The sequence below is a fragment of the Orcinus orca genome, chromosome 12 (genome assembly GCF_937001465.1).
Source record: "Orcinus orca chromosome 12, mOrcOrc1.1, whole genome shotgun sequence".
NCBI lineage: Eukaryota > Metazoa > Chordata > Mammalia > Artiodactyla > Delphinidae > Orcinus > Orcinus orca.
The window spans coordinates 41412276-41428177 of NC_064570.1; the positions used below are offsets into that span (position 1 = coordinate 41412276).

Consider the following 15902-nt stretch of genomic DNA (forward strand, 5'->3'; position numbering starts at 1 on the left):
GAGCTATTTGTTTATTTTTAATTGAACTATAGTTGATTTACAATACTATATTAGTTTCAGGTGTACAACATAGTGATTCAATATTTTTATAGATTATACTTCATTTAAAGTTATTATAAAATATTGGCTTTATTCCCCATTCTGTACATTACATCCTTGTAGCTTATTTATTTTAGACGTAGTAGTCTGTACTTCTTAATCCCATACCTCTATTTTACTCCTCCTCACTTCTCTCTCCTCAGTGGTAACCACTCGTTTGTTCTCTATACCTGTGAGCATGTTTGTTTTGTTATATTCGTTCATTTGTTTTCTTTTTTAGATTCCACATATAAGAGCTAACATACAGTGTTTTTCTCTGATTTATTTCACAAGCATAATTACCTCCAGGTCCATCCGTGTTTGTGCTCTTGAAACTGCACACTCAGGCATCACCCATGATGTTGTCTCCATCTCATTCTTTCTCTTTGACATTCTGCTCTATTTGACTGTGCCGATCACTGTTTTATTCTGCAGTGCAGGTAGAACCCCAAAGCATCTGCCAGGAAGCTCCTTCCTAAATGAGAAGGGGCCAAAAGTTGGCCTTTAGACAGAATACCAGAGGTCAGTGTGGTCAAGGTCAAGGCCAGGAATTCAGATTGTTGGAATTGAGAAAGTGGGAAGGACAAGTGGAAAGTTGGAAATAACAGAGCTCAGACTCACTGGAGACCACTGGGATAAGTCAGCGCCCGAAGTGGAGTAACTAGGAGCAAGAGGGAGTCTTATGTCAGCTGTTGTGCATAGTGCGGTGGGGATGCAGGCAGAGTGGAGCTGTAAATGAGACTCCTACAAAAAGGCCCATAACTCTAGCCCGTAGGGCCAAAGGGCTTTGGAGGTAGAGGCCGAGGCTCTGGGTCCATCACTCTTGTTCATAGGATGATGGAAGCCCTGCTGAGCAGGACACAGGGGTTCAGTTCTACTGCCTAATCCTGCCCACCAGAACTTACCTTTTAGATTCTGTACATTATATTCATTATTGTCTCATCCTACCCCTTTGACCTTTGGCCTTCTTTATCTTCATCATCTCTCTTCATCCTAACTTCATCTTTTTTTCTCTGTAGATCCTCTCTTCCTTCAGCATCCCCACCTTCCTTGTTCACTTCCTTGTTCACCCCGTGTTCTGGGGTGTCTACATTCCAATTCTCTGGCTTGAACAGCCTCCCAGACCTTGCCTGTGGATATCCCACTGTCACTTTATGGGCTCATCCTGGACAGTCAGCTCTCACAGCAGAAACTTCTAACAGGAGTGCCACAGTTGGACTGAACTAGAACACTCTCCTCCCAACCTTTGGATTCAAGGGATGGGTTTTTTCTGGTCCATGTTCTGGAGGCTCATGGTCCTTTTAACCCAGAATACAATCACTATATTGGAGTCAGCACTACTCTTAAGGGATCCTGTCTGCCAGGGAATTGCTAGACCTTGTAGTCACTCGCCCTGAGGAGGCAGAGTAGGGCCACTCATTTCTGGGACCTCTGCAGGTGGCCAAGGTCACTTGCCCAGCAGTTCCTGCCCGCTAGGTTGCGAAGAGCACTTTCTTTCTTTGATCCTCTACGTCCTGAACTCACAGTCGGGGTAGTCACAGATCGATCAGTTCTCATTTATCCAAAATCCCCTGACCCCTTCTGGTTTACCTAACATGGGACTTCGGAATTTCTTTGTCCCCTTCTGGCACAACTCATTTCTGCATAATTCTTTCAGCACAGAGGTCTAAAAAGGTTTTGCAAATTTTCACTTTAAAATCTATGCAAGAAATATTACTCTTAAGACACTTGGAAAAATCTTCCAGAAAGAGTGAAATATTAATTATATCGGATATTTATGTGTCCTTCAATGTAGAATGAAGACTGCCTAGTACAAACAGTGCTTTCTCCCATGTCTTTTCTTTTTCAATAAACTTGAATTCCCTTGTAGCTTCTTTTTTTTTTGGCCACACTGCCCGGCACGTGGGATCTCAGTTCCCAGCCCAGGGATTGAACCTACACCCCCTGCCGTGGAAGTACGGAGTCTTAACCGCTGGATTGCCAGATAAGTCCCCCCTTGTAGCTTCTTTTTTTTTTTTAATTAATTAATTTTAAAATTTTAGGTTTATTTATCTATCCTCCCCCCTTATTATTTTATTTTATTTTATTTTTTTGGCTGCTTTGTGTCTCCGTTGCTGTGTGCAGGCTTCTCTCTAGTTGCGGCGAGCAGGGGCTACTCTTCGTTGCAGTGAGCTGGCTTCTCATTGCGGTGGCTTCTCTTGTTGTGGAGCACGGGCTCTAGGCACACGGACTTCAGTAGTTGAGGCGTGCAGGCTCACTAGTTGTGGCACATGGGCTTAGTTGCTCCACGGCATGTGGGATCCTCCCAGACCAGGGCTTGAACCCATGTCCCCTGAATTGGTAGGCAGATTCTTTTTTTTTAATTTTTTTAAATTTATTTTTTTATACAGCAGGTTCTTATTAGTCATACATTTTATACACACCAGTATATACATGTCAATCCCAATCTCCCAATTCATCCCACCCCCACCCCCCCCTGCTTTCCCCCCTTGGTGTCCATACGTTTGTTCTCTACATCTGTGTCTCAATTTCTGTCCTGCAAACCAGTTTATCTGTACCATTTTTCTAGGTTCCACATATATGCGTTAATATACGATATTTGTTTTTCTCTTTCTGACTTACTTCACTCTGATTCTCCCAGTCCAAGAACATGGTATATCTCTCCATCTGTTTGTATCATCTTTGATTTCTTTCATCAGTGTCTTATAGTTTTCTGCATACAGGTCTTTTGTCTCCCTAGGTAGGTTTATTCCTAGGTATTTTATTCTTTTTGTTGCAGTGGTAACTGGGAGTGTTTCATTAATTTCTCTTTCAGATTTTTCATCATTAGTGTATAGGAATGCAAGAGATTTCTGTGTATTAATTTTGTATCCTGCTACGTTACCAAATTCCTTGATTAGCTCTAGTAGTTTTCTGGTGGCATCTTTAGGATTCTCTATGTATAGTATCATGTCATCTGCAAACAGTGACAGTTTTACTTCTTTTCCAATTTGTATTCCTTTTATTTCTTTTTCTTCTCTGATTGCTGTGGCTAGAACTTCCAAAACTATGTTGAATAATAGTGGTGAGAGTGGACACCCTTGTCTTGTTCCTGATCTTAGAGGAAATGCTTTCAGTTTTTCACCATTGAGAATGATGTTTGCTGTGGGTTTGTCATATATGGCCTTTATCATGTTGAGGTAGGTTCCCTTTATGCCCAATTTCTGGAGAGTTTTTATCGTAAATGGGTGTTGAATTTTGTCAAAAGCTTTTTCAGCATCTATTGAGATGATCATATGGTTTTTATCCTTCAATTTGTTAATATGGTGTATCACATTGATTGATTTGCATATATTGAAGAATCCTTGCGTCCCTGGGATAAATCCCACCTGATTGTGGTGTATGACCCTTTTAATGTGTTGTCGGATTCTGTTTGCTAGTATTTTGTTGAGGATTTTTGCATCTATATTCATCAGTGATATTGGTCTGTAATTTTCTTTTTTCGTAGAATCTTTGTCTGGTTTTGGCATCACGGTGATGGTGGCCTCATAGAATGAGTTTGGGAGTGTTCCTTCCTCTGCAGTTTTTTGGAAGAGTTTGAGAAGGATGGGTGTTAGCTCTTGTCTAAATGTTTGATAGAATTCACCTGTGAAGCCATCTGGTCCTGGCTTTGGTAGGCAGATTCTTAACCACTGCGCCACCAGGGAAGTCCTGTAGCTTCTTATTTGCCTTAGTATCCAAACTTGGGAAAGGTTTGTGATTTTGAAATGCAGAGCCTTTCTGAAAATTGGATGAAGATATTACAGTTTTACAACTTGTCCTAGGGGATAAAAGATTATGAGAACATTAAATCCAGAGTTGTAGGGATTGGTGCACTTTGCAAAGAATGGTGACTAGCATTGAAATGATATTTATGGCTCACTGAGTTACTTTGATACCAGCAAAAATTACCCTGGGAGCCTCTAATACATTACTTATTCTGTTTGCTATTTCTCACTAACTATAGGCCTCAAAAGTTTACAATTCAAATACTGTAAGGTTTGATGTATGAGGACTGGAGTAAGCCAAGGAGGACTTGATGTGACTTATAAAGTAATGAAATGCTGAAGCATTTGTGCCATTTAAGAAGTCTCAGAATATTCCTGTTATTTTCTATAATAATTTGTATTCATGGCACACTTTACATTTTACATTATAGATGGAGTTGAGACCCCTGTATACTATTTCCTTCCCTTCCACCCCAGAAATACATACTACAATGAATCTGTTATTTAACATTCCTGTGCATGGTTTCCATTTGTGTTATATATTAATTCATCTATAAAAATACATATAATATTGCTTTCCATGTTTTGAAATTCTCTCAAAATATAACATACTATATAAATCCTCTTTCAACTTGCATTTTTTTTTTGCTTAACATTCTTTTAAGATTTAGTGTATTGATTCATGTAACTCCAGTTTATTTATTGAAATTTCTATATAGTATTCTTTTGTATGAATAGACCTCAAATTATTTATCCATATTTCCTGTTGATGAATATTTAGATTGTTTTGATGTTTCTCATCATTATAAACAGTGTTGAGATGAACATCTCTGGATATGTTTTCTTGTGCATGTTTGTAAGGATTATTTAAGGTAAATACTTAGGAGTCAAAGTATTCTGGATCGTAAGCTATTTTTTTTAACTTTACTAGACAACTTTTCTATCAGGAAAGTTTTTGATTACAGGGTACAGAAAAGCTCACCAACAGTTGTTTGTGAAATAAAGATTTAATTATCTAACATTGTCAACAAAGGACCCAGTCACTTTCAATCCTTCAACTCTTACTACCTTAGTGTGATGGCTTTGGTCCTCTTGATTGTCACCTCATGATCACAAAATGGCTTCCACAACTCCAGGCATCACAGTCTCATTCCAGTGTCCCAAATAAGAGAAAAGAGTATGTAGAAAAGGGGGCTTCTTTTTTTTTTTTAGGGAGGAAAAACCTTCCTATTTTTCTAAGGGTAGACCACTACTGACTTAGGATGGGGACATGTTTGAAGAATAAAGGGAACCCCCCCCACCTCTACCCCCACCCTTGGGGACTCTCTTGTCCTAGCAACCAGAAGTTCCTCATCAGACTTCCCTTTACATCCCATTGGCCAGAATGGGGTTGCAGCCTCTTGGTGTCAAGGAAATGGGAAAACATATCTAGCAAAATGTTATAGGATGGTTATGATTGGCTCCAACCAGACATGATTCATACACTGAGCCTAAGGACATTGCTGTTCTAAAAATATTGGGGTTTGGTAAACAAGGAAGAAGAATGGAATGTCTAATCTTTAGGCGATTGGCCACTTCCATACTTTGCAAAGACGTTGTGCCAGTTGACACTCCCAGGATCAGTATATGAGCATTCCTGTTGTGCCATATCCTTGGCAATACTTGGTATTTTTTAAATTTCAGTTTTCTTGAGGTATAACTAACAAAATTATAAGATATTTAAAGTGTACGTCATGGTGATCTGACATACATATACCTTGTAAAAGGATTCCTCCCTTCTAGCTAATTAACACATCCAATGACTCACCTGTTTATCACATATTTCTCTTTTATTTGATGAGAACATTTAAGTTCTATTCTCTTACCAAATTTCAATTATACAGTATAGTGTCAGCAACTATAGTCACCATGTTTTACATTAGATTCTCAGACCTTATTCATCTTTATAGCTGAAGGTTTGTACTCTTCTACCATCCTCTCCCTATTTCCTCCACCTCCTGCCCCCCACCAGTCCTAGCAACCACTTTCTACTCTGTTTCTATGAGTTATGACTTTTTTAAAAAAAGATTCCATGTGTAAGTGATATCATGCAGAATTTGTCTTACTCTGTCTGACTTATTTCACTTTGCATAATACCCTCAAGTTTCATCCATGTTGTTACAAATGACAGGATTTCCTTCCTTCTCGTGGCTGAATAATATTCCATTGTAAATATAAACCACATCTTTTATACATTCATCTGTTGATAGGCATCTAGGTTGTTTCTGAACATTGGCTATTATGAATAATGCTGCAATTAACACGTGAGTGTAGATATCTCTTCAAGATCCTGTTTTAATTTGCTTTAGATATATACCCAGAAGTGGAATTGCTGGATCATATGGTAGTTTTATTTTTAAATTTTTGGGGAACCTCCATACTCTTTTCCCCAGTGGGTGCACCAATTTACATTCCCACCAACAGTGCACAAGTGTTTCCTTTTCTCCACATCCTCGCCATTTGTTATCTCTGTCTTCTTCTTTTCTTTTTTTTTTTTTTTTGCGGTACGTGGGCCTCTCACTGTTGTGGCCTCTCCCGTTGCAGAGCACAGGCTCCGGATGCGCAGGCTCAGAGGCCATAGCTCACGGGCCCAGCCGCTCCATGGCATGTGGGATCTTCCCCGACCGGGGCACGAACCTGTGTCCCCTGCATCGGCAGGCGGACTCTCAACCACTGCGCCACCAGGGAAGCCTCAGCATTAAGTTTTTCATTGTAAATATTTTCAGTTTTTTTATCTGCTATATCCTTTTCATTGCAAACTCTATTTCTACTTTCTCTCTTTTTTCTTAATAAATATTGCCAGAGATTTGTCTACATTATTAGTCCTTTTAAAGAAACAGCTTTGGTTGTATTGATAATCTTTATTGTATCTTTGTTTTCTGTTTTCTTAGTTTTTGCTCATACCTTTGTTAGTTCTTTCCTCCTGTTTTCTCAGGGTATATTTTGATGCTAACTTCTCGAATGGGAAATTTAATTCATTAATTTTCTGTGTTTTCTTCTAATATAGGAGCTGAGAAAGCAAATGCAGAGCCTCCACCCCTGCCCATTTTCCTGCCACGGGCCCCAACTCCATGTTTCCAGGACTCACTCATGACCTTCTGTACTGACAGCCCCACAGGGGAAGGTGAAGCCAGACTATAACCCAGAGAGTCTGTTCAGCTGACCTCCAAGGAGCGGCAAACCGTCTTCTCCATACACAGCTAGGTTCGCGTTTTAAAGTCCAAAACCCAAAACCAGGTTTGTCAAAAGTGAACACTGTATTAAGATACACACACACACACATATATATCTACCTATATATGTATGTGTGTGTATGTATGTATCTACCTATACATGTATGTGTGTGTATATATGTGAAAAAATCACAAAGAAAAGCAAAAGAATGATTAGTTCAAAGGCCAGTACAGCTGTTCCCTCTGGGAAGAAGGGAGGAGACGACGTAAAAGATGCAGGGAGATTAATTGATAGAACAAGTGATTAAATATAAGAGGTAACAGAATCAAGGCCAAAATGAAAGAGTTAATCTTTGAGATAAGCAGGGAAACTTTATTTTCTATAAATAATGATGGGGAGGATGTCTTTTAAAGTTGGGAATGTGAGGGAGAAGATTGAAGAACTTCGCATCAATCATTTCGGGAAAGTGGAATAAAGGTCATCTGCTAAGAGGACAGGGAGCAGTGGGGGGTTGGGTGTCAGGCTCCAGTGTCTGGAACATTTTCTTGCTCAATAAATGTGGGTTGAATAAATGCTGGATACGAGTTTTTAAAATATTGGAATAAACACTGTTGGTCATTTGCTAGGAAGTAAACCATGAAAGAATATAAGAAGAAAAGAATACTTGGACAGCTCTGCAGGTTCAAGTGAGGTTAGGTAGCGTGAAACTATTGTAGTAAAGCCAACTGGCAACCCAAGAGCTCTGGAGAAGAAAGAAAATGGTGGGCTTGGGAAGGAAGGAGTAACAAAAGGGATGCATTGTAGGGGGTTAGTAAAAGCATAACAGAAATAGCGAGTCATGGGACCAGGCTGGCTAACAAGGGAAATGAAGCAAGGAGGGAAATGAAACCAGGCAGGGAGGAAGAGAAGGGTTGAGGGACTAGAGTTCCCTCCACTGAAGTTTCTCTACTGGCTCATTCCCATCACCATACAAACTTGCCGTTATTTCTCTCATCTTTAAACCAAACCAAACAAAGCCCTACTCTTAACCTCAATTCCCCTGTCGGCTTCCGCCCCATTTCTCTGCTCTACTTTGCAGAGGACGTCCTTCAAAGAGTCTCTTATACTCACTGTCTCAAATTTCCCTCCTCCAGTTCTCTCCGAAACCCACTCCAACGAGGCTTCGCCTCACGGACCTCCACTGAACCCACGCTGGTCAAGGTCACCAGTGACCTCCATTTCGCTAAATAGAGTGATCAATTCTCAGTTCTCATTTTACCAGCGCTATCAGCAGCATTAGACACAGCTGATCACTTCCTGCTGCCTAAAACAATTTCTTCACTTGGCTTCTAGGGCGCCACACCCTTGGCTTTTCTCCTTTGTCTCTGGCTGCTCATTCCTAACTCTTTTTTGTTGGTCCTCCTTTTTCCCCTGACCTTTCAACCCTGGAGTATCTTAACGCTGAATCCTTGTTCTTTGTCTCTTCACCGTCTATACTCACTCCTTGGCATTACTATCTTGTTCTAAGCCTTTAAATGCCATCTATGCCTTCCAAATCTATATCTCCAGGCCAGAACAGGCTCCTAAAATTCAGACTCATACATCCATCTCCTACTCGACATAATGGATACCTGAAGTTCAGTTTGTCCAGAACTGACCTTCTGACTGTCCCGCCCTTCCCTTCCCCTGCATCTGCTCCACCCAGAGTCTTCTACTTCTCAAGTGATGTCAAATCCATCCTTCCATTTGTTCAAACCAAAAGTCTTAGTGTCAGCCTTTACTCCTTTCTCTGACACTGCATGTTCAATCAATTGGCACCTCCTGTAGGTGCTTTCAAAATATATCTAGAATCCAGCCATTTCTCACTACATCTGTTACTGTTACTCTGAGCCATCACATTTCACCTAGGTAAATAGACTACGATATCTAGAATAGTTTTGCCTTGCTTGTACCTTTTCACTTCCCATCAACTCCCCACAACTTAATCTATTCTCAACATACCAAAGTGGTCCATTTAAAAGTACATTAGGGACTTCCCTGGTGGCGCAGTGGTTGAGAATCCACCTGCCAATGCAGGGGACACGGGTTCGAGCCCTGGTCCAAGAAGATCCCACGTGCTGCGGAGCAACTAAGCCCGCATGCTGCAACGAAGACCCAACGCAGCCAAAACTAAATAAATAAAATAAATGAAAAAAAAAGGCACATTAGATCCCACATTCCTCTCTTCTAAAACCTCTAATAGCTTTCCATCACACTCAGAGTAAAAGCCAGAGTCCCCCCAGTGGCCTACAGCATCCTCCACAATCTGCTCTAAAATTACCTGGCCCGGCGCGTCTTTACCACTCTCCTTGTCTCTCACTTTCGCTGCTCTGTCCACTGGACTCCTTGCTCTTCCTAGGACACCCCCAGCCTGCTCCTTACTTCGGGCCTTTGCAGTGGCTCTTCCATGGCCTCAAATGCTCTTCTCCTAGATGACATATGGCTGAAGGCTGACTCCCTCACCACATTCATGTCTTTGCTCAAATGTCAATGTTTGATCTAAAATCACACCAGTGGTATGCTGGTAAACGTTTATCAGCTGCCTCTCTGAGAAAAACAAGCTGCACTTTGTAAGATCTGCACATTTCCATGGTGCAAATACTTTGCTGTTTCAGGTTACCAACGTGATGTCACTGAATTGCTGCTGATGAACATGGAGCTGGAGAAGAGATGCCACAATCAGCTCCTGGAAGCTGATTTTCCAGAGCACGTATCACCGCCTTGCATAGCACGTTACTTATCCCCAAGTATTGTGTATTATCTGCCTCCTCCCCACCAAGCCCCCAGGGACTTTTGTCAGTTGTGTTCTTGACGTCCTGTAAGAACGATGCCTAGCACAGAGTAGGCTGTCAATACCTCGTTAAATGAATGAACGAATTTCCTAATGAGGGTGATATAGTGCAGATATGCTAATATTGATTGACTAGGAGAATGTTCAGGCCGGGAGCTGTGGTCAGAGGGCTTTATGAGGTTGAATAGCAGCCCCTTGTTTTGAAGCTCTATACTTAACTTAAAGAGCATTATTTCAGACTGTTATTATTATGGGTTTGAATAAAAAGAATAATGTGCATTGAAAACTAACAAAGGAATTTATAGGTGTGCACTCATTAAAAAGAGAGAGACAGAATTCTTGATAGTTTTAGGAATTCTTTGCTGTCACTCTTCTTTAAATAATCTGCCCTAGAGACTTTCTTTTATTCAGTGAATGTGTCAGTGTGACACATTCTTCACATCCTGATCCAGGGCCTTGAACATCTGGATTTTTCTCCTCTTGCAAATGTATGCCCTCTTACAATTTAGAAATTCCGTTTACATTGAAGCTTCAAATAAAACTTTTTTCTTAATATACCACAGAAATCTATTTCTTCTCCATACATTCACTGACATAGGACCATGTCAGTGAGTGTGTCGTTTTTATGAGCTCGAAGACTAATCATTAGTTAACCGTCCTGCCTTTCTGAAAGTGGTGTACTGTTCTCACACTTGGATATAATCAGCCTCTGCCTACACTGCCTTCAATTTGAAAGGTACTTAGCCTATTAACAGCAGTCTCAAGCCTTTATAGGCACATTTTCTACAGCAAGTTGTTCTCATTTATCCAGTTTTTTCAAGGGATATCTTCCATGAATGACATAAAGGTTGAGTGCCATTTAATATTCTCCTCTGACACGTTGTTGGATTTGCTGTTTAGGTACAGGGTGGCCAGGATGGGAAATATTGATGTTATACTTACGTTTTTCTACTTAAAATTTAAAAAAAACAATTCATGCCCAATGTAAATTTCCAAAATCAGAAATGAAAGGAAGACCGGAATACAGACGATAAGTGTAAGTGCTGGTTCTTGGCACTGACAATGAGTGCAGACCTCTATAAGCATCTCCCGAAGGACATTATAGTCAAGATCTCCTGGAGAATCATTTTCTGCAGCTGTTTATTTTGGCCTTGCGAGAGCTGTGGCATGCCGAGTGTGGGCTGCGGTGGGGTGGCTGCCGTCAGCAATGTGGCTGCTGTGAATTCCTTCCCTAACTTGGAATTTTCATCATCCAGGGCTGGCCCACGGCAAGGCCCCCTCAGTGCATCCAGGATGAAGGTCTTGCCCTCTAATGCGCTATCCTGTGCCCTTCTCCCTGATGGTTGCCAGATGTTGCCCTGTGGCTCACTGTCCGTCTCACATGTCCCTACCCTGCTAGTCCTGCCTATTGCTTCCCGATAAGCTTTCCTTCTCCAAGTAGGGACTCTGCTGATCTGAGCCACGCTGATGAGACCCAGGCCACAGCTTCAGTTCTGCCTGCTGACTCCATGCTGCCTCTGGCCAGCCACCACCCCAGAATTTGTCTTAGTCACAATAGGGACCAAGCCACAGATGCCACTGGATCAGTCCAAACCGATCCCCCGTGCCCTTTCCTAGGAAAAAACCTTAAGGTCCTTGCTTTAGTAATAAATTCATTCAACAGCTATTAATTGGATCACCTCCTCCTGGCATCTGCCCTCATGAAGCTTATGTGGGAAGTCAGGAGATTAAAGGTTAAAAAATAAATTAAATTGTAGAGACTGCTGAATGCTATAAAGCAACTATGGCAAGGAGAAGGGGTCAGTGGGAGAGGGGGGCTCTCAGAGAACATGAGGATGGGAGTCAGGAGTTCAGCTAGAGCACAGGGTTCCCAGATTCAAAGGCAGTGTGTGCCTCGAAACCAAGAACGACAGCAGTCCTTGGCACAGTGAAATCCTACTGCACACACGTCAGGCTTTTGTTCATGGAAACAGTCAAATGAGAAGCTAGAAATGGTGAGAGGTAAAGTACAGTGTAAATGTTAAATTAAGATGAGCAAAGGAACACACTAAATTCTAAGGGGAGACATATATACGAAAAGCCACAGCTTCAGGTTAGGGATTCTAATGACTAAAGCCTCGCGGGTTCCCCAGGTGAGGTGGATGTAAGCGTGCACGACCATCAGAGGCATAACTGCCATCACCTGTGTCAGAACAGAATGTGCGTGACGTCTGCTTGCGGCGGGAAGCTGTCCTGCTCCCAGCCCCTAGGCTAGTCTGTAGCGCAAGTGGTCCTGCTGTATGTCACTTGACTCTGTCGCACTCAGAAACAGGAGCCAGGAGTATGTACCTGATCCTAGGACAACCAATCCAGAGGCTGACCAGTGGCCTGTGAGCCAACTCAAGGCGATAAGCTCTACGCCAGCAAGGTATATGCTCTCTCTTTCTGCTACTAGGAAATATGGTAGCAGGAGGAAAAGCAAGAAAGCAGAGACCGAGAGAGAGGCTGAAGCACGTTAACGCTGACCACTGGAGAGACCATCCTTCCTCAGCTGTGGTGAGTAGGTATTGGCAGTATCTGCCCACTCCTCCCCTCCCCTGTCTCCCTGCCAGCCCTTCAGCAGCTCTGACTGACGCCAGCCGCCAGTGTCCTTGTCTCCCAGTCTAAAGATCTTATTTCCAGAACCTGTAGCAGGCTAGAAGTATGAGTGAATTAGCACCTCTTAGGACCAGTCCTCAATCAGTGGCTCACCGGAGTTGCTCTATAAGTACTACCGCAGCTCAATCACCTCTTGGCTTGCGTAAAGCTTTAGTCACCCACCGTGATAGTGCTTAATGACACATCCTTTATTGCCTGCCTGCTACTCTATTCTCTTCCTTACTCGCCCCACGAGTATTTCCTGCACTTCCCAAATAAGGGAGTTGCGCTTTAATTCTTATCTAAGACTTACTTCCCTTAGGAGGCAAGAAGATGATTTAGACCCTGAAGCAACTCAGGTCTTGAGCACCAGTTGCCAACTCACTCCTGAAAAGCTGTGGTGGTGTCTTGGTTTTCGCTTTTTCCTTTTTTCAGGCAGATCCCTATGTGGCAGGTGTCCTTTACTAGTGACCAGAAGGGCCTAAATTCTCAAGGCAGGAAACAGGTGTCTGGGGAAGGAAGAAGTTGGTGGTTTCTTAGAGATAGAACCATATCCTCCTTTAGGAAGTATTTTTGGTAGCTATTTGTTTCATGCTGGGATGTTCTATCAAAGCAAAGGCAGGTTCCTAGTCAAAATATTTAATTAGGGCTTCACAATGCCCTGTCTTTGCGAATATCCTATGACTTACTGCCATATGAGCATGACAGCATTAAAGATAAGAGGTGACTGTCTAGTACCATCTGTTCATGACACTGTTTTGGGGGAAAAAGCTACTATCCTATGATATTGGGGAATTCTTTGGGAATAATACATGGTTGGTTGTGGAATGCTTATCTAATAGACACTACTGAAAGAGGGCCGGAGAACCAGGTGATTCTATTATATTTATTCTGAAGAGAAAACTTGTCTCCACAACTTGAATCTAGACCCATTTGTGTGTGTGTGTGTGTGTGTGTGTGCGCGCGCATGCGCGTGCACACGTGTATAGAGAGTGGTTACATTATAATACAGTCATATAATAAATATATAATAAAATATTAGTTCAGGATTCCAGGAAAAATGCAGAAGACCTTGAAATGGGTAAAAATGACCTCTGAGTGTCTCGTGTAGCCCGCTCTTCCAGCTTATCTCCACCTTTCATGGTCTTTGAGGTATTTTGTATTCTAGGTTGTAGAAAATGATAATAGTGGAAATGACTGGTGTCCACAGAAATGCAAATGAACGGTGTCAGATGTAATTCATTATCACCTGGTGGATCTTGACCAGTTTTGCAGGCATGTTAAATTCATTTCAGCATTTCAGATTGCCTATATATGTATGGTACTTTGAATTCTCCTTTGAACTAGTTGTAGTATCTTACTGATTCCATCTTTGGTTAATTAGTCAAATAAAATCTTTTACTTGTATTCATTTTATAATAACATAAGAGTCATGATTTTACCCTTTAAAAAATTGCCCTTTGACAACGACATATAGGTAAGGGAAAAAAACCAAGTTGTGCATTAGCATGAATTGTGAGATCAAGCTTCAAAGTGTAGGGGTTTGTCTGGAAATTGTTGGGAAGTAAGTTCAGAACCAGAGGAACATCTTTAGGGTGAAGACTGTGAGACTCCTCACGGGAAGGTGGCCTGATGTGGAGTTAAGCATGTAGGCCTGGGAATCAAGCAGAGATAAGTCCAAGTTCGGATCCTACAATTTACTAGCTTTATGGCTTTGGGCAAAACTCTTAACCCTTCCACACAGCAGTTTTCCTATTTGTAAATCAGCAGTATCTTAGGGTTCTTGAAGGATTCATTGGTGCACCTTACACCTTTCGTTGTGCCCTCACACACGAATATGTGGTAATTAGCTATAACGAAATCTATTACCATGTGAATGGTCAGAATGTTGCAAGAATAAAAGTGGTTGAGAGTAACATGTGGGAAGGCTCTTCCTGGGCTGGGCCGGTCAGGGCCAGTCATGGCCAAGGAGATGCAGGGGAGCTGTGTGCTGGTGGGGTGAGAGGCGGTGGGCTGGATAGAAGGAAGTCACCAATTACGAGGTGAGCAGTTGGGAGGCTCTGGAGGAAGATGAAGTAGCCAGTGTTCTTCCTTCCTCTAGAGAGGCCAGTACTGGAGCTTCTAACACAGATTGCAAGGTCTATAAAGCCAGACTCTGAATGCAGTCAGAAAAGCAGGAAAGAGCAGGAAAACTGAAAAAGCAGGAAACTGAAAGAGTTCCATGCTTGGGTTTTGTGTCAAACCAGAGTTCTTGCCAGGAGACCAGGAGAGGCAAAGGTAGGAACCAGAAGCAGAGCCCGAAGGCTAGACCTAAGAGTTCATGGTGTCAGAATTAGGGAGCTGGTCCAATCCCTGTCCTCCAGCCACAGGTGAGTGGCAAAGTCCTCATCCTTTCATTGTAAACTGTGAGTGTTGAACTCTGATTCCCTAAGGCTCCCCAGCCCAAAGATGAGTAAAAGTGGCATGCACCCCACGCATGCATAAATGTGTACACACACACACACACACACACACACACTCACACACACTCACACAGTGCTTCTGAAAGTGCCAGTGAGGGGCAGCCAAGAGGCAAATTACACCTGATAGGAGCAGCAGCGGCGGCAGCAGCTGACTTTCGAAGCCCAGAGTCAGGGCTCCCGTTGCTCCATTTCTTCTCTTCATAGGGTTTTGGGGAAGCACAGATCACTCACAAAAGAGGAAGGCATGAAAATATAAACAAGAGGCCTCTCACTGAGCAAGCGACAGAAGTCCCTAGGACACCATCACTGTTTCACTCCTGGGTGCTTTTTTCATTAGATATATTCACCCTTCTCCTTTGTCTGTCTTTCTTTCATTTACAGAAAGGTTGAAAAATTCACATGCAACAGTCCATACAACCCCCAAAACAGAGTTCTCTGTTTAGCTGGGCAGATCCTCCTCTTAGCCTCCCTTGAAAGTATTTGGGGGAAGGGACATCACCTCGCATCTGCTCTGAGCCTGTTCCACACTGCAGTTGCTTCTCTCGTGCTTACTGGGGCTGCTGGTGACCTTGGTGCTGATCACTGCCTGGAGCCCCTGGATGGCTGTGCTACTTGGCACACGGATGCTGCCCCTGCATTGTTGTCAGCGGAGAGGTGAATGTGGGACCATGCCCTTTGTATTTCCCCCAACACAGTCACACAGACTGTAAAGACACCTCAAACTCTGGACGGGTTGGGGAAATGGAGAAGGTTGACATTACAGCAAGAAATCTACTTGGAGCTGAACACGGGGTCCAAGTCCCATGATCTGTAATTCTTAGTGCCAGAAATCTCTGAAAACTGATTTAAAATATTTGTATTCACCCATGAAGGCTCTGCTCTATGACATCACTCTTTGGTTATGTTTGCTGGAACTGTTTCTGGCTTCAAGAAAGAGCATGCTGTCAGAGAGTGTCAGAGTGAACATTAGTGCTGGGA

At 42.5% G+C, this 15902-nt stretch overlaps 1 protein-coding gene across 1 annotated transcript in view; it reads left to right on the plus strand.

The window, feature by feature from the left end:
- Positions 1 to 6998: 6998 nt before the first annotated feature.
- Positions 6999 to 15902, plus strand: part of LOC117199359 (uncharacterized) — a 32784-nt gene continuing 23880 nt past the window's right edge. The window contains exons 1-3 of the mRNA XM_049695551.1: positions 6999 to 7100; positions 9671 to 9802; positions 12281 to 12381. Of these exons, the coding sequence (XP_049551508.1) occupies positions 9703 to 9802; positions 12281 to 12381 (201 nt within the window). The 5' untranslated portion in view covers positions 6999 to 7100; positions 9671 to 9702. The remainder of the gene's footprint in view (positions 7101 to 9670; positions 9803 to 12280; positions 12382 to 15902) is intronic.